The following is a 17681-nucleotide window of genomic DNA, read 5'->3' as shown; positions in this document are numbered from 1 at the left end:
TGCAGTACTGAAGTACTTATTGGGTTTGCAGTACTGAAGTAGTTGGTACAATAATACTCCCTCCGTTCCTAAATACTCGTCGTGGTTTTATTCCAAATTTGCACTAAAAACACGACAGCTATCTATGAACGGAGAGAATATAAAAGAAGGATATAATTTCTAATCAACTTGCCATACATAGTTAGTTGTTTTGCGGTACTGAAGTAGTGTGTACACTAATATGGAAGATTGCTTGCCTTTGGTTTTTGATGTAATCACGTTGTTCTTGTCGGTACTTGCAATACATGTACTTCGAGGTACTTGTATGTGTGAAGGAAGTACGTATGAGTGGAGCTATTGAGTTTGTGTACAATTTGTGACCAGCATTGCATACATACATTTATGTACTGTCTGTTGTACCACTTGTACTGCTGGTCTTTGGTTGTCGTTGTACGGAAGTTTATTTTTCAATACTTGCAATACGTGTCGTAGCTTATTCTGGGGCGTACTCGAAAGTACGATGTCGTATTTTCAAGATAGGAAGTATGGCAAAGAAGTACCCATATTGGTCGTACATAATGGAAATGAAGTACAAACATAGAAATGTGCGGGGAATGGTTCGCAAAAGGCATACAACGTGGTAGGACGTAGTTTCGCAGCAGAACTTAGTTGGGTACACAGACCAGGTTTTGAATTACACAACTTGGACTGATGGGACATTGTATTAACGCAACCATTGCCAGGCTAGACTTGCCTCCAATTCGGTCCGCCAATCAGCTTGAGTATGTGGATGGGGAGCGTGGCCTTGTTCTTCTCCATGGTGAGGAGTTCACGAAGAAATGTATGTTTCAGCCTTGAATAACCATTCTGTGACGACGGGGCAGAACATATATATGCAGAATAATTAGTAGTGCTTGTGAGACAAAAATACGGCAACAAATTAAATGATTATTGGAAGATCCATGAGTTACCTGGGTGAGTGGCTGCTCCAATTCATCCCCATTGTAATTGCGGACACAATATAGCATGCACAATCTACTCTCATTCCTGAAGGATACACATTTGTTAGTACGAATGTACTGCTCTCTGATGAGCTCAAAACTTATGTGTTGAAGCATATCTGAGATGGTAATGAACTTTTGAACCATGAACTTATCTGTTGTAAGTACATATGAGAAAGTGCAATCTTATTCATCTATTTATTCGCCAAGTGTGTTTTTAATTTACAGTTGGGTTGCAATACGAGGATGTTTGAAGTTGCATTGCAAGTACACAGTCTGTATAGTACTTTTGGATGCACGATGTTTGTAGCAGTACTTGTAGTTGCATAATAGAATCTATGAGATAGTAGGTGTGATGAAAGTAGTAAGGGTAGTACATCAAATATGTAGTTGAAGTGCTATTAGTTCGCAAACTGAAAGTAGAAAGCACAATGTGCATGCTTCTAATCTGGATAGATGGAATAATATCCTGATATGAAGATGGTACATATAGTTTGCTTACTTGGTGAACTTGTCATCTGTGAGAAGAGGATACACATGAGGCCACTGTTTCATCTGGGGATTCCAAATTTCATAGTACTCGTTGAAGCATTGAAAGAGCTTTTGTTGAATGAGGTTAGCAGAATTAGCGTTTAACTCTAATTGTTCCTGATTCCAGATGTAGTCCCAATGGATCAAGTACATGAATAATCTCTTCCTTCACGTCAAACATGTAGGCACACCATGATTGCCCAATGAATGTAGGTACGGCGAACTACAATTAATATTTCAAAGAGCACTCAGTATGATTAAGTACATGTACCCACAGCATGGTTGGTAAATGAATGAAGGCACTTACCATTTGGGTGCACGACATGTTGTAGTTTATGTCGTCGCCAATGAATTGTTGCTGGATTGATAGGAGAGATGTGAAGTCATTTTGTGCTATCGCACAGACCTGTTTTTGTACATAACAGACATGAGGATTATATTTGCAACAAATGTAGGACAATTATTGTTGGATCGAAACGTACAGAGAAATCACTCTCGAGAAGATGACAACAACGCCTCTTGCTGCTTTTTGGTTCCATCCAGGTGTCTAGTTGTGTTAACCGCCTAACTAGGAGGTCGCACATTTCGAAGTTAAGAACATCAGGACAGTAACTGAGATGTAGCGAGCAAATTCAGTGGTTACCCATGGGCTGGAGGAAGAAGGAAAATAATTAGCATGGCAAACAAATTGAACGAGAAGAGTTCGTGTGCTTACATTTTCAAGTAGTGTGCAGGTGCGTCAACACACCATTCCAAAAGAGAAACCATGATGTCATCATCTGGTTTAGGATGTATATATCCTTCAGACCAAGGTGAGGGTGCAAATGTACCAACCTTGGTTCGACGTTTGCACGGTGGTGAAGTAGACGGTGCACCGAACAATACCTTACTCTCAGGGCAGTCTATATCCTCTGACCTCATCATCCAATCTACCATGGAATGTTCCATGGTTAATTTAGTTACAGCCGGAGAACATGGAGCGAGAGCTTCTGTTTCTGGCGTTCTCTTGGAGTCATCGTTGGAAGCTGCGAAGGATGGCACACATTGCTAAGTCACAATTGCAATAGAATCTATGCCAAGATCAAAAGAAGGTGGTTCAAAGTCCATGTGCTTCAACATAGATCTGTTGCTGTGAACGCCATCTATTTATGAAAGGAATTAAGATAAATACTATTGATGTGAGCATTTGGTGTTATAACGCATTGTTAAGTAGGGCAAGGTACGTGAACATTCAGTCTTTGATTTCTTGCTTGCTGCATCCTTCAGTTCTGATGATGACCTCTTGGGTGTGTCCTGAAGCGATTTCATTGCACGCAATGGTGACGTACATTCCTTGCTTTGAGCTGGATTGGGCAGAAAGATGTGTCATAATTTTGTATAATGTACAAGTTGTACCAGTTGGATAGTAACAACTGTGAAGTAGTACCTTCAGACTGAGAATGAAGTTGATCTTTGTTGTCTCCTCTTTTCACGGAGCTGTTCGCTGAAGCTAACGAAAATGTGTAACGTGGGGGAGAAGTTAGTTTGATATATTTTAGCAAGGATCGACATGAACTTAGTATGGCATGATTTACCTTGTGTTCTTGATGTTGAAAGTGATTGTCGTGGTGGTACAGGGTTCGAGGAGATGAAGCCATAAATTTTGTTGCATCACATGATTCTTCTCAGCTGCATGCCTTTCATTCATTGCTCGGGCCATGTTTGCATTATATATTTTCAAATCATTGCCTAATGTTGTATTGCACTGCAGTAAAACATTTTGATGTGACCATATTAGTCATCGGTCCATGTGACCATGTAGTGTTACATGATGCAACTGAATTGTTACCAGAGCAGGGTATTTCTCTCGGAGGAATTGTGGTAATGTTGCTGCACTAATTGGAAGGCTGGTACCAGAGTTTGTTGGTACGGAATGAAGTAGTGTTGGTGTACCTGATCCAGCAGGCACAGGAACTTGCTGCCATAAAATTGGTGACTGATTTTGGACAACGATAGTCCCCCTTGCATTGAACTGCATGGCAGAAAGAAGTCATGTTCGCAATAAGTACAGTTAAAAGTATGGTACTGTATGGGCTGCATGGCAGAAAGTAGTGTTATAAATTATAGGCTGACTTTTCCATCAAGTTTGAGAATGAGATGATGAAACCTGTTACCTACTTGGCTCCATAACCACCTCTGGGCTTAGTATCAGCTAGTATGAGCTTGTTAAGTACTTCAGTTGGGAACGCCTTCATACGGGGAAAGATGTTCTTTGGAGGTTGTAGTGGTTCAAGTAAAAGATTATCTACATAGTGTATCTGATAAGTGAAAGATATAGAGTAAGTACATAAGATAAGTACGCACACATGCATATTGTATCTGATAAGTGAAAGAGAAGTACAGAAGAATTTAGTGAACCCATGTTTGAAAGCATAGACATTTAGATTTGAATCATGCAGTACATTAGGATAACTAGTTTGTTCATGGGAGATTAGTACATATGTAAGTACCACAATCCGTGAGTACAACATAATGGTACTTCATCCATAAGTGGTACGAGTACGAGGAGTAGATAAGATAAGGAAGCAAGTACATGAGGAAGGAAAACATAGTTTGAGTACAAACATGTAGAAAGGAGTACAACACCAAGTTGACGGGTACATTGAAGTAGAAAATTATGAAAAGTACTTAGCCGTAAGATGTTGTTAATATCATGTTACCATTTACGCAATAATGATGCAGCAGCACAGAATTTAGATGAAGGGTAGAAGACAAAATGTAAAATTAGGCAGCAGAATTACAGAGTTGCATGAAATATGTAGGAAACAATGTGAAGCACAATTAAAGTACACATATAATAAGCATGTGTTACTAGGTGAACGAGTGTTTGAGTAGAAACATGGTTTGAACTACAGTAATCAGTGATGTATGTACCTGCAAGAACAAGTGACAAGCAAATATGTTGGAAACTAATTTGTTCATGGACAAATCAGCCTGTACTTTTTGAGCTGCCTCAATGATACCTTTCGGAACATATGCACACTAGTTGTATTGACCAATTTCTTCAGTACAACGCAAGGCGCCTAGGAAATCAATGTTGACATGATCATACTTTGTAGATGGTGAAAGAAGATGTCCCATAGCAATGATAACAAATGCCATCTTGAATGAATCCTTTTGTAATCTAGTGCTGTCTTCTGATAAGTCCATCAGGACAATCTTCTCAGCATCTATGAGGCTGATCTTTGTCATTGTTATACCAGCTTGTTCACGAATGTATGCCATTGCAGCATCCGATATTTTAGTTTCTGGTCCCAAGACATCACGATGTCTGCAGGGCATACCAAATACTCTGTTCACATCCTGTGGTACAAAGAGGAGTCTTCGAGTTGCATCCAGTATGATGGCGAGATCTATGCAATCAACTTGGCTGAGGAGCCAAGTGCTGAAGATGCGACTAATTGAATTCCAGAGAGGCAGTTCAAGTAATCCGCCAAAACCTATTTCCTTCACCAACTGCCTTTTTATTGGATTGACTTTCTTGATAATCCAGTAGAGGGTCTTGGCGGACGTCCTTGACGTCGCTGACTTGCTGGTGGAAGATGTTTGACTTTCATCATTGCTATCATACTGCATTGCATCATCAGTACTGAGAGGAGCAGTAGTATCAGAATGTGCAGCTTTTGCTTTGAGCTGGCAGAAAAAGGAAATACTATGAAGTGGATGCAATTGTACATGATTGAAGTACAATCAGTACATAACAAAGATGGAGAAGGTCACGTTCGCATGGTACTGAGGAAGTACATTGGAATGAAATGTACTTTCGAAGTAAAGATATTGGGCATAAGTAAGTAGCAGAATGGTACATAATTAAGGGAAGCAGGTACATGAGAAAGCATAACATAGTTTCAGTACAAACATGTAGAAAGGAGTACATCAGAAAGTTGAGGGGGGCACTGAAGTGGAAAATAATGTAAAGCACAATTGAAGTACCCATATAATAAGAATGTGTAACTAAGTGAACGAGTTTTTCAGTACAAACATGGTTTGAAGTAGAGTAATTTTGTAAAAGAAGCGCATCTTTGGAAGCATACACATTTAAATTTGAATCATGCAGTACATTACGAAAACTAGTTTGTTGATTGGAAATTAGTACATATATAAGTACCACGATTGTAGTTCATCCATAAGTGATACGAGTATGAGGAGTACATCATAAAGGAAAGCAGGTACATGAGAAAGCAGAACATAGTTTGAGTAGAGAAAATGTAGAAAGTAGTACATCAGAAAGTTGTCGGGTACATTGAAGTACAAATTTATGTAAAGCACAATTAAAGAACCGATATAATAAGCATGTGTAACTAAGTGAAGGAGTTTTTTAGTACAAACATGGTTTGAAGTACAGTAATTTCGGAAAATAAGTTTAGGGGTACATCAGAAACCATTGAGTAACAAATAATTGGCATGAAAGGTACATTATGGTAATCCATACAGATGGTAGTAGAAGTACAAAATTAGGGGTACATCAGAAAGGAAATATAAGAAGTAAGGGTACCTTCGAAAGACTCATCGTGTTGTTTGAGAAATAAAATACCAGCAGAATGCAGAGAAGTACCTGTCTTCGGCAATAACAAGAAAAAGAAGAAGAATCTACATGGTGTCGAAGATCTATTCCAATGCGAATGAGACGCTGTAGAGAGATTGTTCAAACGAAATGACAAGAACAAATGATAAGACAAAGAAACCAAGAACAGCGGAAGAAAGTACAGAAGGAGAAGCCGAAATGTACAGAAAGTACAACAATGGTGAGTAAGGGTGAAAAATGAACAACAATGGCGAGTACAGCACAGTTGGAGAGAACTTTAGATGAGAGAGAAACGCGGGAAGGATGAACCAAGGGAGTTTGGAGGAAGAACAGATGAAGCAGGAAAGAAGAGAGCGTGGATGAAATGAAGGAGGTAAAATATCTGAATCCACTCCCGAACTCCGGAAGTACAAGCAGCCGTACCCCCCTACACTGACAGGACAGTGGGCCAGACGACAAGACCAGACAAGGTGGCAGGGCTAGGAAATTATTCACATCAGCAGGCAACCCCACTGAACCGGACGATTTTCCACAACCGTCGGATGGAAAGCACGCACCGATCCAGCGGTACACACCGTGGGGGTAGATCGTGGTGGCTGTACCAAGACGTTTGGCGGCCAAAACCCATTACTGTCGGGTTCGCGTGTAAAACCCACCACTGATGGGTTCTCCCCATTTTTTGCATCTAGAAATATGAAAATTATTTTTTTACACCAAATATTTGTAAATTCCTTTGGCAATACCGGTTTTGTAACGACCCAGTTTGCAAATAAAATAAACCTCATTTGTAAGCATTCATGCATGCATATCATACCATGTTTAATTTTTATGATTTATGCATCATGCAAGATTTAACCTGTTAGCTTAAGTCAATTGTGTATTTTATATAAAATAACTTTCCTTTAGACAACATAGCTCATAAAAAAAATATTCTTGGATACCTTTATTTTTCTCAATTGTAACTTATGCTAATAAGGTACTCTGGAATATTGTTTGTTGGAATATTAGGGGTATCAATTCGGATGATAAACACACTGCTCTTCATAATCATATTAATGAGAGTGCTGCCTCTGTTATCTGCATTCAAGAAACCAAAAGAGAAACGTTTGATCACTCCTACATCAGAAAATTTTGCCCTCGAAGATTTGATACATTTTCTTTTGTTCCTAGTGAGGGTAATTCTGGGGGGTTAATCACCATCTGGAATAGTGCCATTTTTTATGGCACAGTCTTATTCAGTGATCAATGGGCTATTGTGATTCAATTTAATTCTACACAATCTGCTGATTCTTGGGTGCTCTGCAATATCTATGGTCCTTACTCTGGGAACAAAAGAACTGAATTTGTTGAATGGTTGTATGCACTAGAGATTCCTACGGATGATGATTGGATTCTTGCTGGTGACTTCAACTTCATTAGGTCACCTGAAAACAGAAACAGACCGGGGGGTAATATAGATGATATGTGGCTCTTTAATGACATTATCAGAGTTCTCTCTCTTTCTGAAATTCCTATTGCTGGTGCAGTTTACACTTGGAGCAACATGGAAGATCCTCCTTTGCTTGAACAGCTTGACTGGATTTTTATCTCTTCAAACTGGCTGGATGCTTTTCCCAATACCTCTGCTTCTGCTCTTGCTAGACCTGTTTCTGACCACCTTCCTCTGCTCATTGCTGTTGAATCTAAAATTCCCAGAGCAAAGATTTTCAGATTTGAAAACTTTTGGATTCAACACCCTGGTTTCAAAGATGTGGTTGCTGCTGCTTGGTCTATCCCTGTCAGAGCTTCCAAGTCTGACATGATTCTTAATGCCAAACTGAAAAATGTTAGAAGGGCCCTCAAGCATTGGAGTAAACCTTTGTCTAGGTTGGCTCTCCTAATCTCCAACTGCAACAAGGTTCTTTCTTTTATTGATGGTTTTGAGGAAATTAGATGTCCCTCCACTCCTGAATGGAACTTCAGATCAATTCTCAAAGCTCACATCATTAGACTTCAGTCTTATCAGCAACAGTACTGGAAAACCAGATGTACTATCAGATGGGTGAAATTTGGTGATGAAAATACCAAGTTTTTCCACAGAATGGCCACTGAGAGACACCGCAGGAATGCCATTGCCTCTCTCCAACTCCCTGATGGTAATTTAGTGATCAATCATGATGCCAAAGGTGAGGCTCTTTTTCAAGCTTACAAACAAAGACTTGGGGACTCTGCCCCACATGCTCTCTGTTTTGATCTCTCTCAGCTTATTAAAAAGGTTGAGGGACTGGATATCCTCTCAACCCCTTTCTTTGACAAAGAAATTGATGATGCTCTCATGCAACTTCCTGTTGACAAGGCTCCTGAACCTGATGGTTTTAATGGCTGCTTTCTCAAAACTTGTTGGGATATTTTCAAAATGGGGAGATTGATCTTATCAGCTTAAACTCCTCTTTGATCACCCTAATCCCTAAAAAGCTTAACCCTATTGGAATCAATGATTACAGGCCCATTTCCTTGCTGAATTGTTATCTAAAACTGCTGAGTAAGCTCATTGCTGATAGACTACAAAAGTGGATCCTGAAAGTGGTCCATAGAAACCAATATGGGTTCATCAAAGGTAGATCTATCCAGGACTGTCTGGCTTGGGCTTTTGAATATCTTCACCAATGCCAATCCTCTGTTAGACCCTCAGTCATTCTTAAGCTAGACTTTGAAAAGGCCTTTGACATGATTGAGCATGATGTTATTTTGAAGATGCTTGAACATTTTGGATTTAATGATAGATGGATCTCTTGGATCAGAACCATTCTCTCCTCTGGGAAATCTGATGTGCTTTTAAATGGTGTGCCTAGCAAGTAGTTCAAATGTCTTAGAGGAGTCAGACAGGGGGACCCTCTCTCCCCTTTGCTCTTTGTCCTTGCTGTTGATTTACTGCAAGCCATCATCAATAAAGAGTTTTCTCTTGGAAATCTTCAGGCTCCTATCAGTAGAGAAGGGGATTTTCCTGTCATTCAGTATGCTGATGATGCTATCCTTGTGCTGCCTGCCTGTGAATCCCAGCTCAGTCACATCAAGAACCTTCTCTCTGCTTATGCTGACTCCACATGACTTAAGATCAACTTCCATAAGTCAAACCTTATTCCCATCAACCTGGAGCCTGAAAGAGCACTGGCTCTAGCTGGCATTTTTGGTTGTGAAGTGGGCTCTACGCCTTTGACCTATTTGGGTCTCCCTGTTGGCACCACTCAACCTGTGTTTTCCGATTTTCTTCCTCTAGTCGACAGGATTGAGAGGAGAATGTCCAGTATAACTGCTCTCCTCTCTTATGGGGGCAAGCTTACGACTGTTAACTCTGTTCTCTCCTCATTTGCCACCTACTCAATGTGTTCCCTTCAGCTCCCTATGAAGATCATTGAGCAAATTGATAAAATCAGGAGAAGATGCTTGTGGAGTAAAAAAAACTGCAAATGGTGATTCCTGTAATTCCCTTGCTGCTTGGGATTGGGGTGTCATTAATCTTAGAGTCCAAAATCAACGCCTGCTTCTGAAGCACTTAGATAAGTTCATTAATGAGATGGATGTCTCTTGGGTAAATCTCATCTGGGAATCCTACTATCCTCAAGGCGCTCCTCATGCTGCTACTCCAGTTGGCTCCTTTTGGTGGAAATCCATTTTCAGATTAATGCCTATTTTTCGTGGTATCTCCTCTTGTCAACCTGGGAGGGGAGACACTATCCTGTTATGGAAGGACACTTGAGCTGATGAAACTTTGTCTGAGAAGTGGCCCTGTCTCTATTCTTTTGCTAAAAATGTTGACATTTCTCTTGCTGATTACTGCAATATTGGCAACCTGGAGGATTCTTTCCATATCCCTCTGTCCCCTGAAGCCTTCTCTGAAATTGAACTCCTTGATCAAGCCATTGCTGATGCTGATATGTCTATTATGAGAAATGACTCCTGGAAACCAATTTGGGGCAGTGCTTTTTCCTCTAGCAAATTCTACTCTTTTGTTTCAGAAGGCTTGAGGTTCCTAGGCCTTTTAAATGGATCTGGAAGTCTAAAGTCACAATGAAGGTTAAAGTCTTTGCGTGGTTATTGCTCAGTGACAGACTTAACACCAGGAATATGTTGAACAGGAGAAACTTCATAGTTGGTGGTGATATAAACTGTGTTCTTTGTGATGCTGAAGTGGAAGAAACCCTCAATCGTCTGTTCATTAACTGCCCATTTAGCCCTGAGTGCTGGTTACAGCTTGGGATTCATTGGCCCATTGAGGCTAATTGTTTGGATATCCTCCCGGAGATCAAAATCAATTTTGGCAGCCCTATTTTCTTGGAGGTTTTTGCTTTAGCTGCCTGGAATATCTGGAAAATTTGTAATGATTTAATCTTCAAGGGAGCTCCAGCAACCATCCAAACCTGGAGAGCTAGACTGAAAGCTGATCTCATCCTCTTAGTCTTTAGGGTGCCTCAAAACCTGTCCTCTGAGATTGCCAGTTTATTAGACTTCATCTAGTTCTTCTCTTTGGGGCTTGTCCCAGAATGTAATTATGTAATCTCCTGTACATATCTTTTATATATTAATATACCGCAGTAGGAGCCTCTCCTACTGTTATTCGGTCAAAGAAAAGGTACTCTGGATATGTTCAAATAAAAATATACAGTTTTGGTATTTGACACTGAAGTATATTTTGTTTGATCTATAAGAATAGGTTGCAATTATAACTATTATATGTGGGCTATTATTTATGGGCTCTAGGAAATAATATATATTGTAACAATAAGGCTTATATGATTTGCAAAATTTAATTGAAGAAAGACAAGAAAGAAAGCAAACCAGCAAAACCCAAAGGCTGGCTGTTCTTTTCCCCTCATGATCCAGTTAGCTGCATAGCACGACCAGCCATCTTTCTATTTCTCTTTTTTTTTTCTCCCTTCCTTTCCACCACCCAAGCTGCCCAATGAGAGAAATCTCCGACCAGCATCCTACCCCAATAACTCCCCCAGTCTGGCCGCCACTGCTCTTCAAACCAAGGCAGCAGAAGAGCCACCTCTGTGCCCTCCTCGTCCTGGAAGCAAAGGGGCAGAGAAAGCCTAACTTCTTTCTCTTGGTAAGGAATTGATTTCAAGTTTTCTTTCGATCTCTCTCCTTGAACCTGTTCCCATGGATGTTTTTCCCTACTGGCCGTCGACTAGGTCCTCTGGGAGACGAAGCTTTCAGACAGCGCGGCCGCTGCGTCGTCGCTTGCCGTACGGATCGGCAGCAGAGTTCTGAGCAGTACCTGAGTAGATCGAGCTCCATTTCTCCAAGTTTAGGAACCACAAGCTGCAATTTCTCTCCCGACCTGTTTCCTGACCTGCAACTCTGCTGGCTTTCTTCCTTATAAGCTAGGTGAGACACTGAAACAATCAAATCTCTCCCTGCTTTGGTTCTGAACAGTACCTCTGAATGTTCATCTCCAGCCCCCACCATTTTCTCTCTGCAAGCTGATAGTAAGCATGCATGCATGCATCGAGCTGATGATGGGGAAAGTTGTCAACATTGCTGTATGCATGTACACACACATGCATGTGTAGTTCTGCTCCTTCCTAGCTTAGATCTGTAGTGTATGTGCATGTTTCAGTGTGTATTTCTTTTCCTGCTCTCTTTTCTTTATCCTTTTGAATGTTTCTTCTATGAATAAATCTGATTGCATGTACTCTTGTATAATAGTTTTGTTTTCTGTTAAACAAACAAAAAATCATGCCCAGATCTATCAATGCTTGACAGTAAAACTGATTTTAAATTAATGTGTGTGCATGCAACTTTCTAATTGGTCTTCAGAAAAATGTAAAGATCCCTACATATTGGGCACACATGTTGTACTCAGGTTCTCTATCTCTCTCTCTTTACAAAAATATATATGCCCTGTTGCTATTTTCGAAATAAATCAGGAATTTTGAAAGAAACTCAAGTTAATTTGCTTAAACTTGTGAATTTTCAGAGTTAGTGCACAACCTGTTTGTATCCTGGCTCCAAATATTATAAAATCTATGTGCAAATGTTCAGAGTTAGTGCACAACCTGTTATTAGCATTTTCATGCACTGCATTATTACCAGAAAGTTAGTTTTAACAAAGGGTACCAGAGCAGCCCCTATTTGATTTAATGTTCTATTCCAGGCAGTACATCTTTTGTTCTACAAATCAAAACTTGGTGAAACAAACTGCAGTAATATTGCATTCCATCTTATCATCGTATATGTTGCATCTCATACATCTTTCATCATGCATATTTGCTGGTATTTATTTTCTCCTTGTTCCTTTGTTTTCCGGTGTTATTCGATGATTTTGGTAGATTGCGGAGGTGTGTGTATGTGTGCGTGTGCGCGTGCGCGCACGCGCGCGTGTGTGATTAAAGGAAGAAGAAATCCAAAGGGGAGAAGAAGGGCGGCGGCGGCGGCAGAGAGAGAGAGAGAGAGAGAGAGAGGGGGGGGGGGGAGAGGGTTAGGGTGTTATGTTTTATAGGATAGGATTAGGATTGGCTTAGTGGGTTGGTTTGGGCCACTTGGGCCAACAAACAAAAACAGAGGTTTATTAATTATTTTTTAAAATAAAACTAAGAAAAGAATGGGATTAGTTTAATTAAACTGGAAGTTTAATTTAGCAAATGCAAAATAGAGTTTTAGCAAAGTAATTTTAGGTATTTGCACCCTAACCCTAAACCCTTAGGACTAACATCCGAACAATCATCATTGTTGCCGATTATAGCTTTCCTAATGATCCCACCTTTCCTTTTTTTCCCAACTTTACCAGCCACTTTGCTGCTGCAACCTGCGCCGCCTCTCATCTCCTTCTTGGATGATAATAACAACAAAAATGTTGAGGAAGTTCAGATTCATATAATATGAAAGTTCAGCAATGAACACAAAAATTATGAAGTTCACAATAGACCTGATAAAAATTAATTGTAACACATATAGTTGATGGAGTTCACAAAAAGAGGCATTAACTGTGCAGGTCACAGAAAAACCGACAAAAGAAAATAATTATGACAGTGATGTTGAGGAAGTTCACATTCATATAAAATGAAGTTCACAAAACATAGGAAAATATGGGTTAAAAGAATAAACTAAGGTTGAAGGGAAACCTTGGCAGCATCAACTTCACCACCCACATCAGCGACGTCATCCTCGCCATCTGAAACATAAGATTTGTCGACCGTTCGGCGACGCTTGCTCCCAGAGACTTTTTCACCATATTGAGCTGGGTGCGCAGCGACAGCACCAGGGAGGTCGCAATGCGAGGGCTGCGTCGTACATTGACGGCACCAGGAGACTCCTGCGACGAAGGGGAGGTCCCAATGCGAGGGATGCATCGTACATTGACGGCACCAGGAGACTCCTGCGACGATACGCGTGAGACCTTCCGTTTAGCAACATCAAACCTGACCTTGTTTCTCACTGTGGGTGGAGATGGGGCTTCAAAATCATCATCTGAAGCAGTTGATGCAGGGACATTTTCGGTGTGATCAGCTGGAGCATTAGATGCATCCCTCTTCATTTTGGGAAATTTCCTGTAGTACTGCCTTACTGCCTCGGCATACTTGGCAACCCTTGCAGCATGTTCCTTCTGATACCTTTCAAGTTGTTCACCAGCATTCCACGCCTGTGTGACCTCCTCAGTGCCATCTACAGATTGGGACGGTGTGTCCTGCCAAACAGGAGTGCAATCAGGGGGGCTGGGCTCATCCGCAATGCCTGCGTTTGTGTCATCCTTCTTGTGTCGCATCACGGTTTCGTCAAAAATAGGCCCTGGTGTCCCTCCACAAGATTCCCGACTGTTATCTCGGGCAACATTGGCAGATGTCGTTGGGGTTGCATCAAACACAGGAGTCCCATCGTTGATAGGGTGTGTGCTCCTACCATTAGGTGAATTAGTAGAATCAGCATGTTTGTCTGGTGTTCCCACCGAAGGAAACTCAGCATTCAACTCATTTAATGATTGTGTGATGCTATCAACAGCTGCAATCAAAAGAAGTTAAAGATGATATAAGTAAACATGGACAGTTCAGACAAACAACACAATGAAGTTCATATATAATACAACCTGACTTGGTGGAAAAAATAAGGTATATATGACAAGAAACACACACAGGACAGAAATGCGTTGACGAAGGTTCAAATAAAACAAAATGTGAAGTTAACAGCAAATGGGACACATCGAACACATGTGAAGTTCACAAGCAAAACATAGACAACAGGAGGTTCACACTTAATCCTTGAGCAGTTCACAAGACAATAAAATTGCAACCCAACTTTAAAATGAACGGACAAACTAATATGAAGTTCAGCGACAAACATAGGCAACAGGAAGTTCACATTACAGCAACAGGAAGTTCACAACTAACACATATGAAAGTCCACATACCAGTACAGGGGGTAAACATTAAAACAAACCATTGCAGATGCCATAGCTTCATCTCATACAACATATACAGTATGTGAAATTAACAGCATAAGGAACGCATCTAACACACGTGAAGTTCACAAGCGACATAGCCAACATGACGATCACACTTAATCCTTAAGCAGTTCACCAGGAAAATAAAATTGCAACCCAACTTTAAAAATGAACAAACAAACTTATATGAAGTTCACACGACAACATAGACAGTAGGGGAGTTCACATTTCAGCAACAGGAAGTTTAGAGTTAACACCTAAGAAAGTTCACATATCAACGCAAGGAGTAAAACATCAAAACAAAAAAATTGTAGATGCCATAACTTCATGGCATCCAACATATACAGAAGGAGGTTCACATTTCACACATAGGAAGTTCACATGCAAGTAGAAATTTAGTCCATCCTATACATTTGCCTGATTATAAATACAAGCAACACTTGGTACAATCTACGACATCAAGCACTCAAACAAAATATATGAAACATCTGTATACAACAATGTGGTGACATTGCAAACCCTTAAATCATAAGCAGACAAGCAACCAAAAAAACAAGCACAACCTAAAATCACATGCATTCACAGTGAGGGGTGGGCAGGCAGGGGTGCGAGAGGGAGTATGCCATCGAATATATCCGGAGAACCACCATCCATTGACGGCGATTTGGGGGAAAACCTAGAAGAATCAGAGCATGTCGATGCGCAGGTCAAAATCGGAGAGGACAGAACAAGGGCGTGCGAAAACACCAAACCGAGTAAGAGCAAATTCATACCGGTAGCAAGCTTTGGAACCCTAAATCCACGAAGAGACGGCGGCGCTCCGCGCGGCCGACGGCGCTGGACACGACGGAGGGCATTGAGCGCTCCCAGAACCGTGAGGCACTATGGCGGCCGAGTATTTTAGGGAGGAATGGATTCGCAACCACCAAGTCTCGCTTATCGCCACCACTCCGAGCGGTTCCGCCGGTGAACTGCCGAAAATCAGGGCGAGACTTCGGCGGTTGACGCGAGCGGGGAGAGGGAAAGAGCGAGTTGGGAGGGAGAGAGAGGGGTTAAGTAAATGCGGAGACCGTAGTTGTCGGGACGCGTAGGGGTTGGAAGAAAAGAAAGAAAAACGGCCCGCGTGTTCCACCCGAACTGTGTTGCACGTATAGATAGAGCGGAGGTTCACATCCGTCTCTATTGTGATGGTGAGGTGGTACAAATTTCATGATTTTTGGAAACTCTTCCACCGTCCAACCCTTGTCGGGCACTGGGGAGGTTGGGCATACTAAAACCACTTCCTATCTGTCTGTGTGTGTGCGCGCGCGTGTGCGTGTGTGCGTGTGTGTCATTAAAGGAAGAAGAAATCCGGAGGGGAGAAGAAGGATGGCGGCGGGAGAGAGAGAGAGGGAGAGAGGGAGGGAGGGAGGGCCAACAAACAAAAACAGAGGTTTATTAATTATTTTTTAAAATAAAATTAAGAAAAGAATGGGATTAGTTTAATTAAACCTGAAGTTTAATTTAGCAATTGCAAAATAGAGTTTTAGCAAAGTAATTTTAGGTATCTGCACATTACACATCAACAAAAATTAATGCTCATGATGATGATGCGATGCTGATGCAAAAAAGAACAACAAGCAAAATCTGAGTTAGGGTAAATCCCCGGGATGTGACACAGTGCCTTTCGGTTTCTAGACGTTCAGATTGCAAAAGTTGAAACTCTGAACCTTACGATTGTTATCAAGTAAATTTCAATGAACCACCGTTCTTGAGGCAGCTTTCTCACAGAACCACACATTTCGTTAATTTTTTTGGAAAACCACACTTGTTCGGACTAATTGTCTCGACTGGCCCAAAACCGATAGTTAAGCGCATTTGACACTTTTCCTTACAGGCGGGGCCCGCTATCAGGTCCATCCCATTTATGAATTTAGCCCTGCATATTTTCAATTTTTTTTCTCCCCCTTCTTTCTCTTCTCCGGCTGCCCCTGCTTCGCTTCATCTACCGTACCTTCCAGTAGCAACGCTGCTCCGCTAGCGCCCACTTGCTGCTTACAACTCATCCATTGAAAGAACTTTTGTGTGTAGAAGTAGGAGGAAGAGGAGGGGTTGGGTTAGGAGGACGTACTCGTAGGTGCAAGCGGAGCCGATGGGGGTCGGTGGCGGAGGGGGCGGCATGGGGAGCTGCGCATCCACCGGCTTGGGTTTTGTCTCCGCTCCGGCAGGCCAGGCCGCTCCTTCGTGGGGGGCCGGCGCTAGATGGAGGGCAGCCGCCGTGGCCAAGGAAGGCGCCAAAAGGGCACCACGGAAGCCGGCGACAATGACACCAGAGAAACCGGGACCGACGAGGATGGTGTGGCAGCAATGACAGCCGGATCTAGAGGAGCGGCACTGGCGGCGGTGCAGAAGTCCATGGGGTGGTCAAGATGGGACAGGAGCAGCCGAACGGTGTAGAGGGCAAGGCTGAGCATGTGGAAGGCGAGCATGAGGTCCCGCTGGGGCGACGCCATGTAGCGGTTCATGTCCGGGGAGCCCTCCATGCGCACGGAGAAGCTGCCAAAGCAGGAGGAGATGAAGGGGAGCAGGGGCAGCCGGAGAACAGGAAGAAGGGGGAGAAAATAAATGTGAAAATATGCAGGGGCTAAATGCATAAATGGGATGGACCTGACAGTGGGCCCCATCTTGTAAGGAAAAGTGTCAAACACGCTTAACCATCAGTTTTGGGCCACTCAGAGACAATTAGTCCGAAGAAGGGTGGCAAAAAAAATGTAGTTTCGTGAATCGGTTGTGAGATGGATTGGCAAAATTTGTGAACGGATTGTGAGGTGGATTGGTATTATTCCATAGGCAGCCAAAAGTTTGAATACGGGCAAACTTTGTCACAAACCAAGCATGCCCTTCTACTTTTGCTCAAAGGATTCTGCGGCACAACCCTTGTTGTGGATAAATTATGTTCTAAATGGATCGGTTTGTTCTGAATTCATAAGTGTTCAACGTTGGAGTACTGAAGCAATTCCTGTAAATGAAACAAAATAAATTTTCAGAACATAATTCTTTGTGCACACCTGCATAAATATTTTAAGTACGATGTGTGTCTTATGTTATCGCTAGACGCTAGAATCAGGGTACTCTCTGGTCTTCTACTGCATGCCAATTCTAGCTTAAATATGCCAATCAATTTGATGACCCTGGCGAGTCGAATAGT

General features: G+C 41.8%; 1 protein-coding gene and 1 long non-coding RNA gene across 13 annotated transcripts; both read right to left on the bottom strand.

Moving 5' to 3' along the window:
• Positions 1-527: 527 nt before the first annotated feature.
• On the bottom strand, positions 528-6440 carry LOC106865628. Of its 12 annotated transcripts, none has more exons than XR_002960783.1 (13): positions 6046-6440; positions 4425-5183; positions 3665-3808; positions 3340-3522; positions 3086-3255; positions 2938-3000; positions 2735-2854; positions 2227-2536; positions 1994-2161; positions 1819-1917; positions 1483-1734; positions 951-1026; positions 528-846 (listed from the first exon to the last, which is right to left on the bottom strand). It is a non-coding gene; the product is annotated as an uncharacterized LOC106865628 (long non-coding RNA). The 12 variants fall into 12 exon arrangements; XR_002960790.1 differs by having other exon boundaries at positions 2791-2854; XR_002960785.1 differs by having other exon boundaries at positions 2227-2854; positions 3658-3808.
• Positions 6441-12840: 6400 nt separating this feature from the next.
• On the bottom strand, positions 12841-17414 carry LOC112269274. Its single transcript, XM_024455681.1, has 3 exons — positions 16605-17414; positions 13182-14055; positions 12841-12985 (listed from the first exon to the last, which is right to left on the bottom strand). Exons 1-3 carry the CDS (start codon positions 16666-16668, stop codon positions 12841-12843), a joined length of 1083 nt encoding a protein of 360 aa, XP_024311449.1. The 5' UTR covers positions 16669-17414.
• Positions 17415-17681: the final 267 nt, after the last annotated feature.

The sequence above is a fragment of the Brachypodium distachyon genome, chromosome 5 (assembly GCF_000005505.3).
Source record: "Brachypodium distachyon strain Bd21 chromosome 5, Brachypodium_distachyon_v3.0, whole genome shotgun sequence".
Lineage (NCBI taxonomy): Eukaryota > Viridiplantae > Streptophyta > Magnoliopsida > Poales > Poaceae > Brachypodium > Brachypodium distachyon.
This window is presented reverse-complemented; position numbering and strand designations above follow the sequence as displayed.

What these genes read in the sequence shown, in the direction of transcription:
- LOC112269274 (XM_024455681.1), bottom strand. Translation starts at nt 16,668, where the DNA reads ATGCGCAGCTCCCCATGCCGCCCCCTCCGCCACCGACCCCCATCGGCT. An exon ending in GGCTCCGCTTGCACCTACGA is followed by an intron (nt 14,056 to 16,604) that starts GTACGTCCTCCT and finishes TTTTGATTGCAG; the next exon opens with CTGTTGATAGCATCACACAA. An exon ending in GTGAAGTTGATGCTGCCAAG is followed by an intron (nt 12,986 to 13,181) that starts GTTTCCCTTCAA and finishes AATTTTTATCAG; the next exon opens with GTCTATTGTGAACTTCATAA.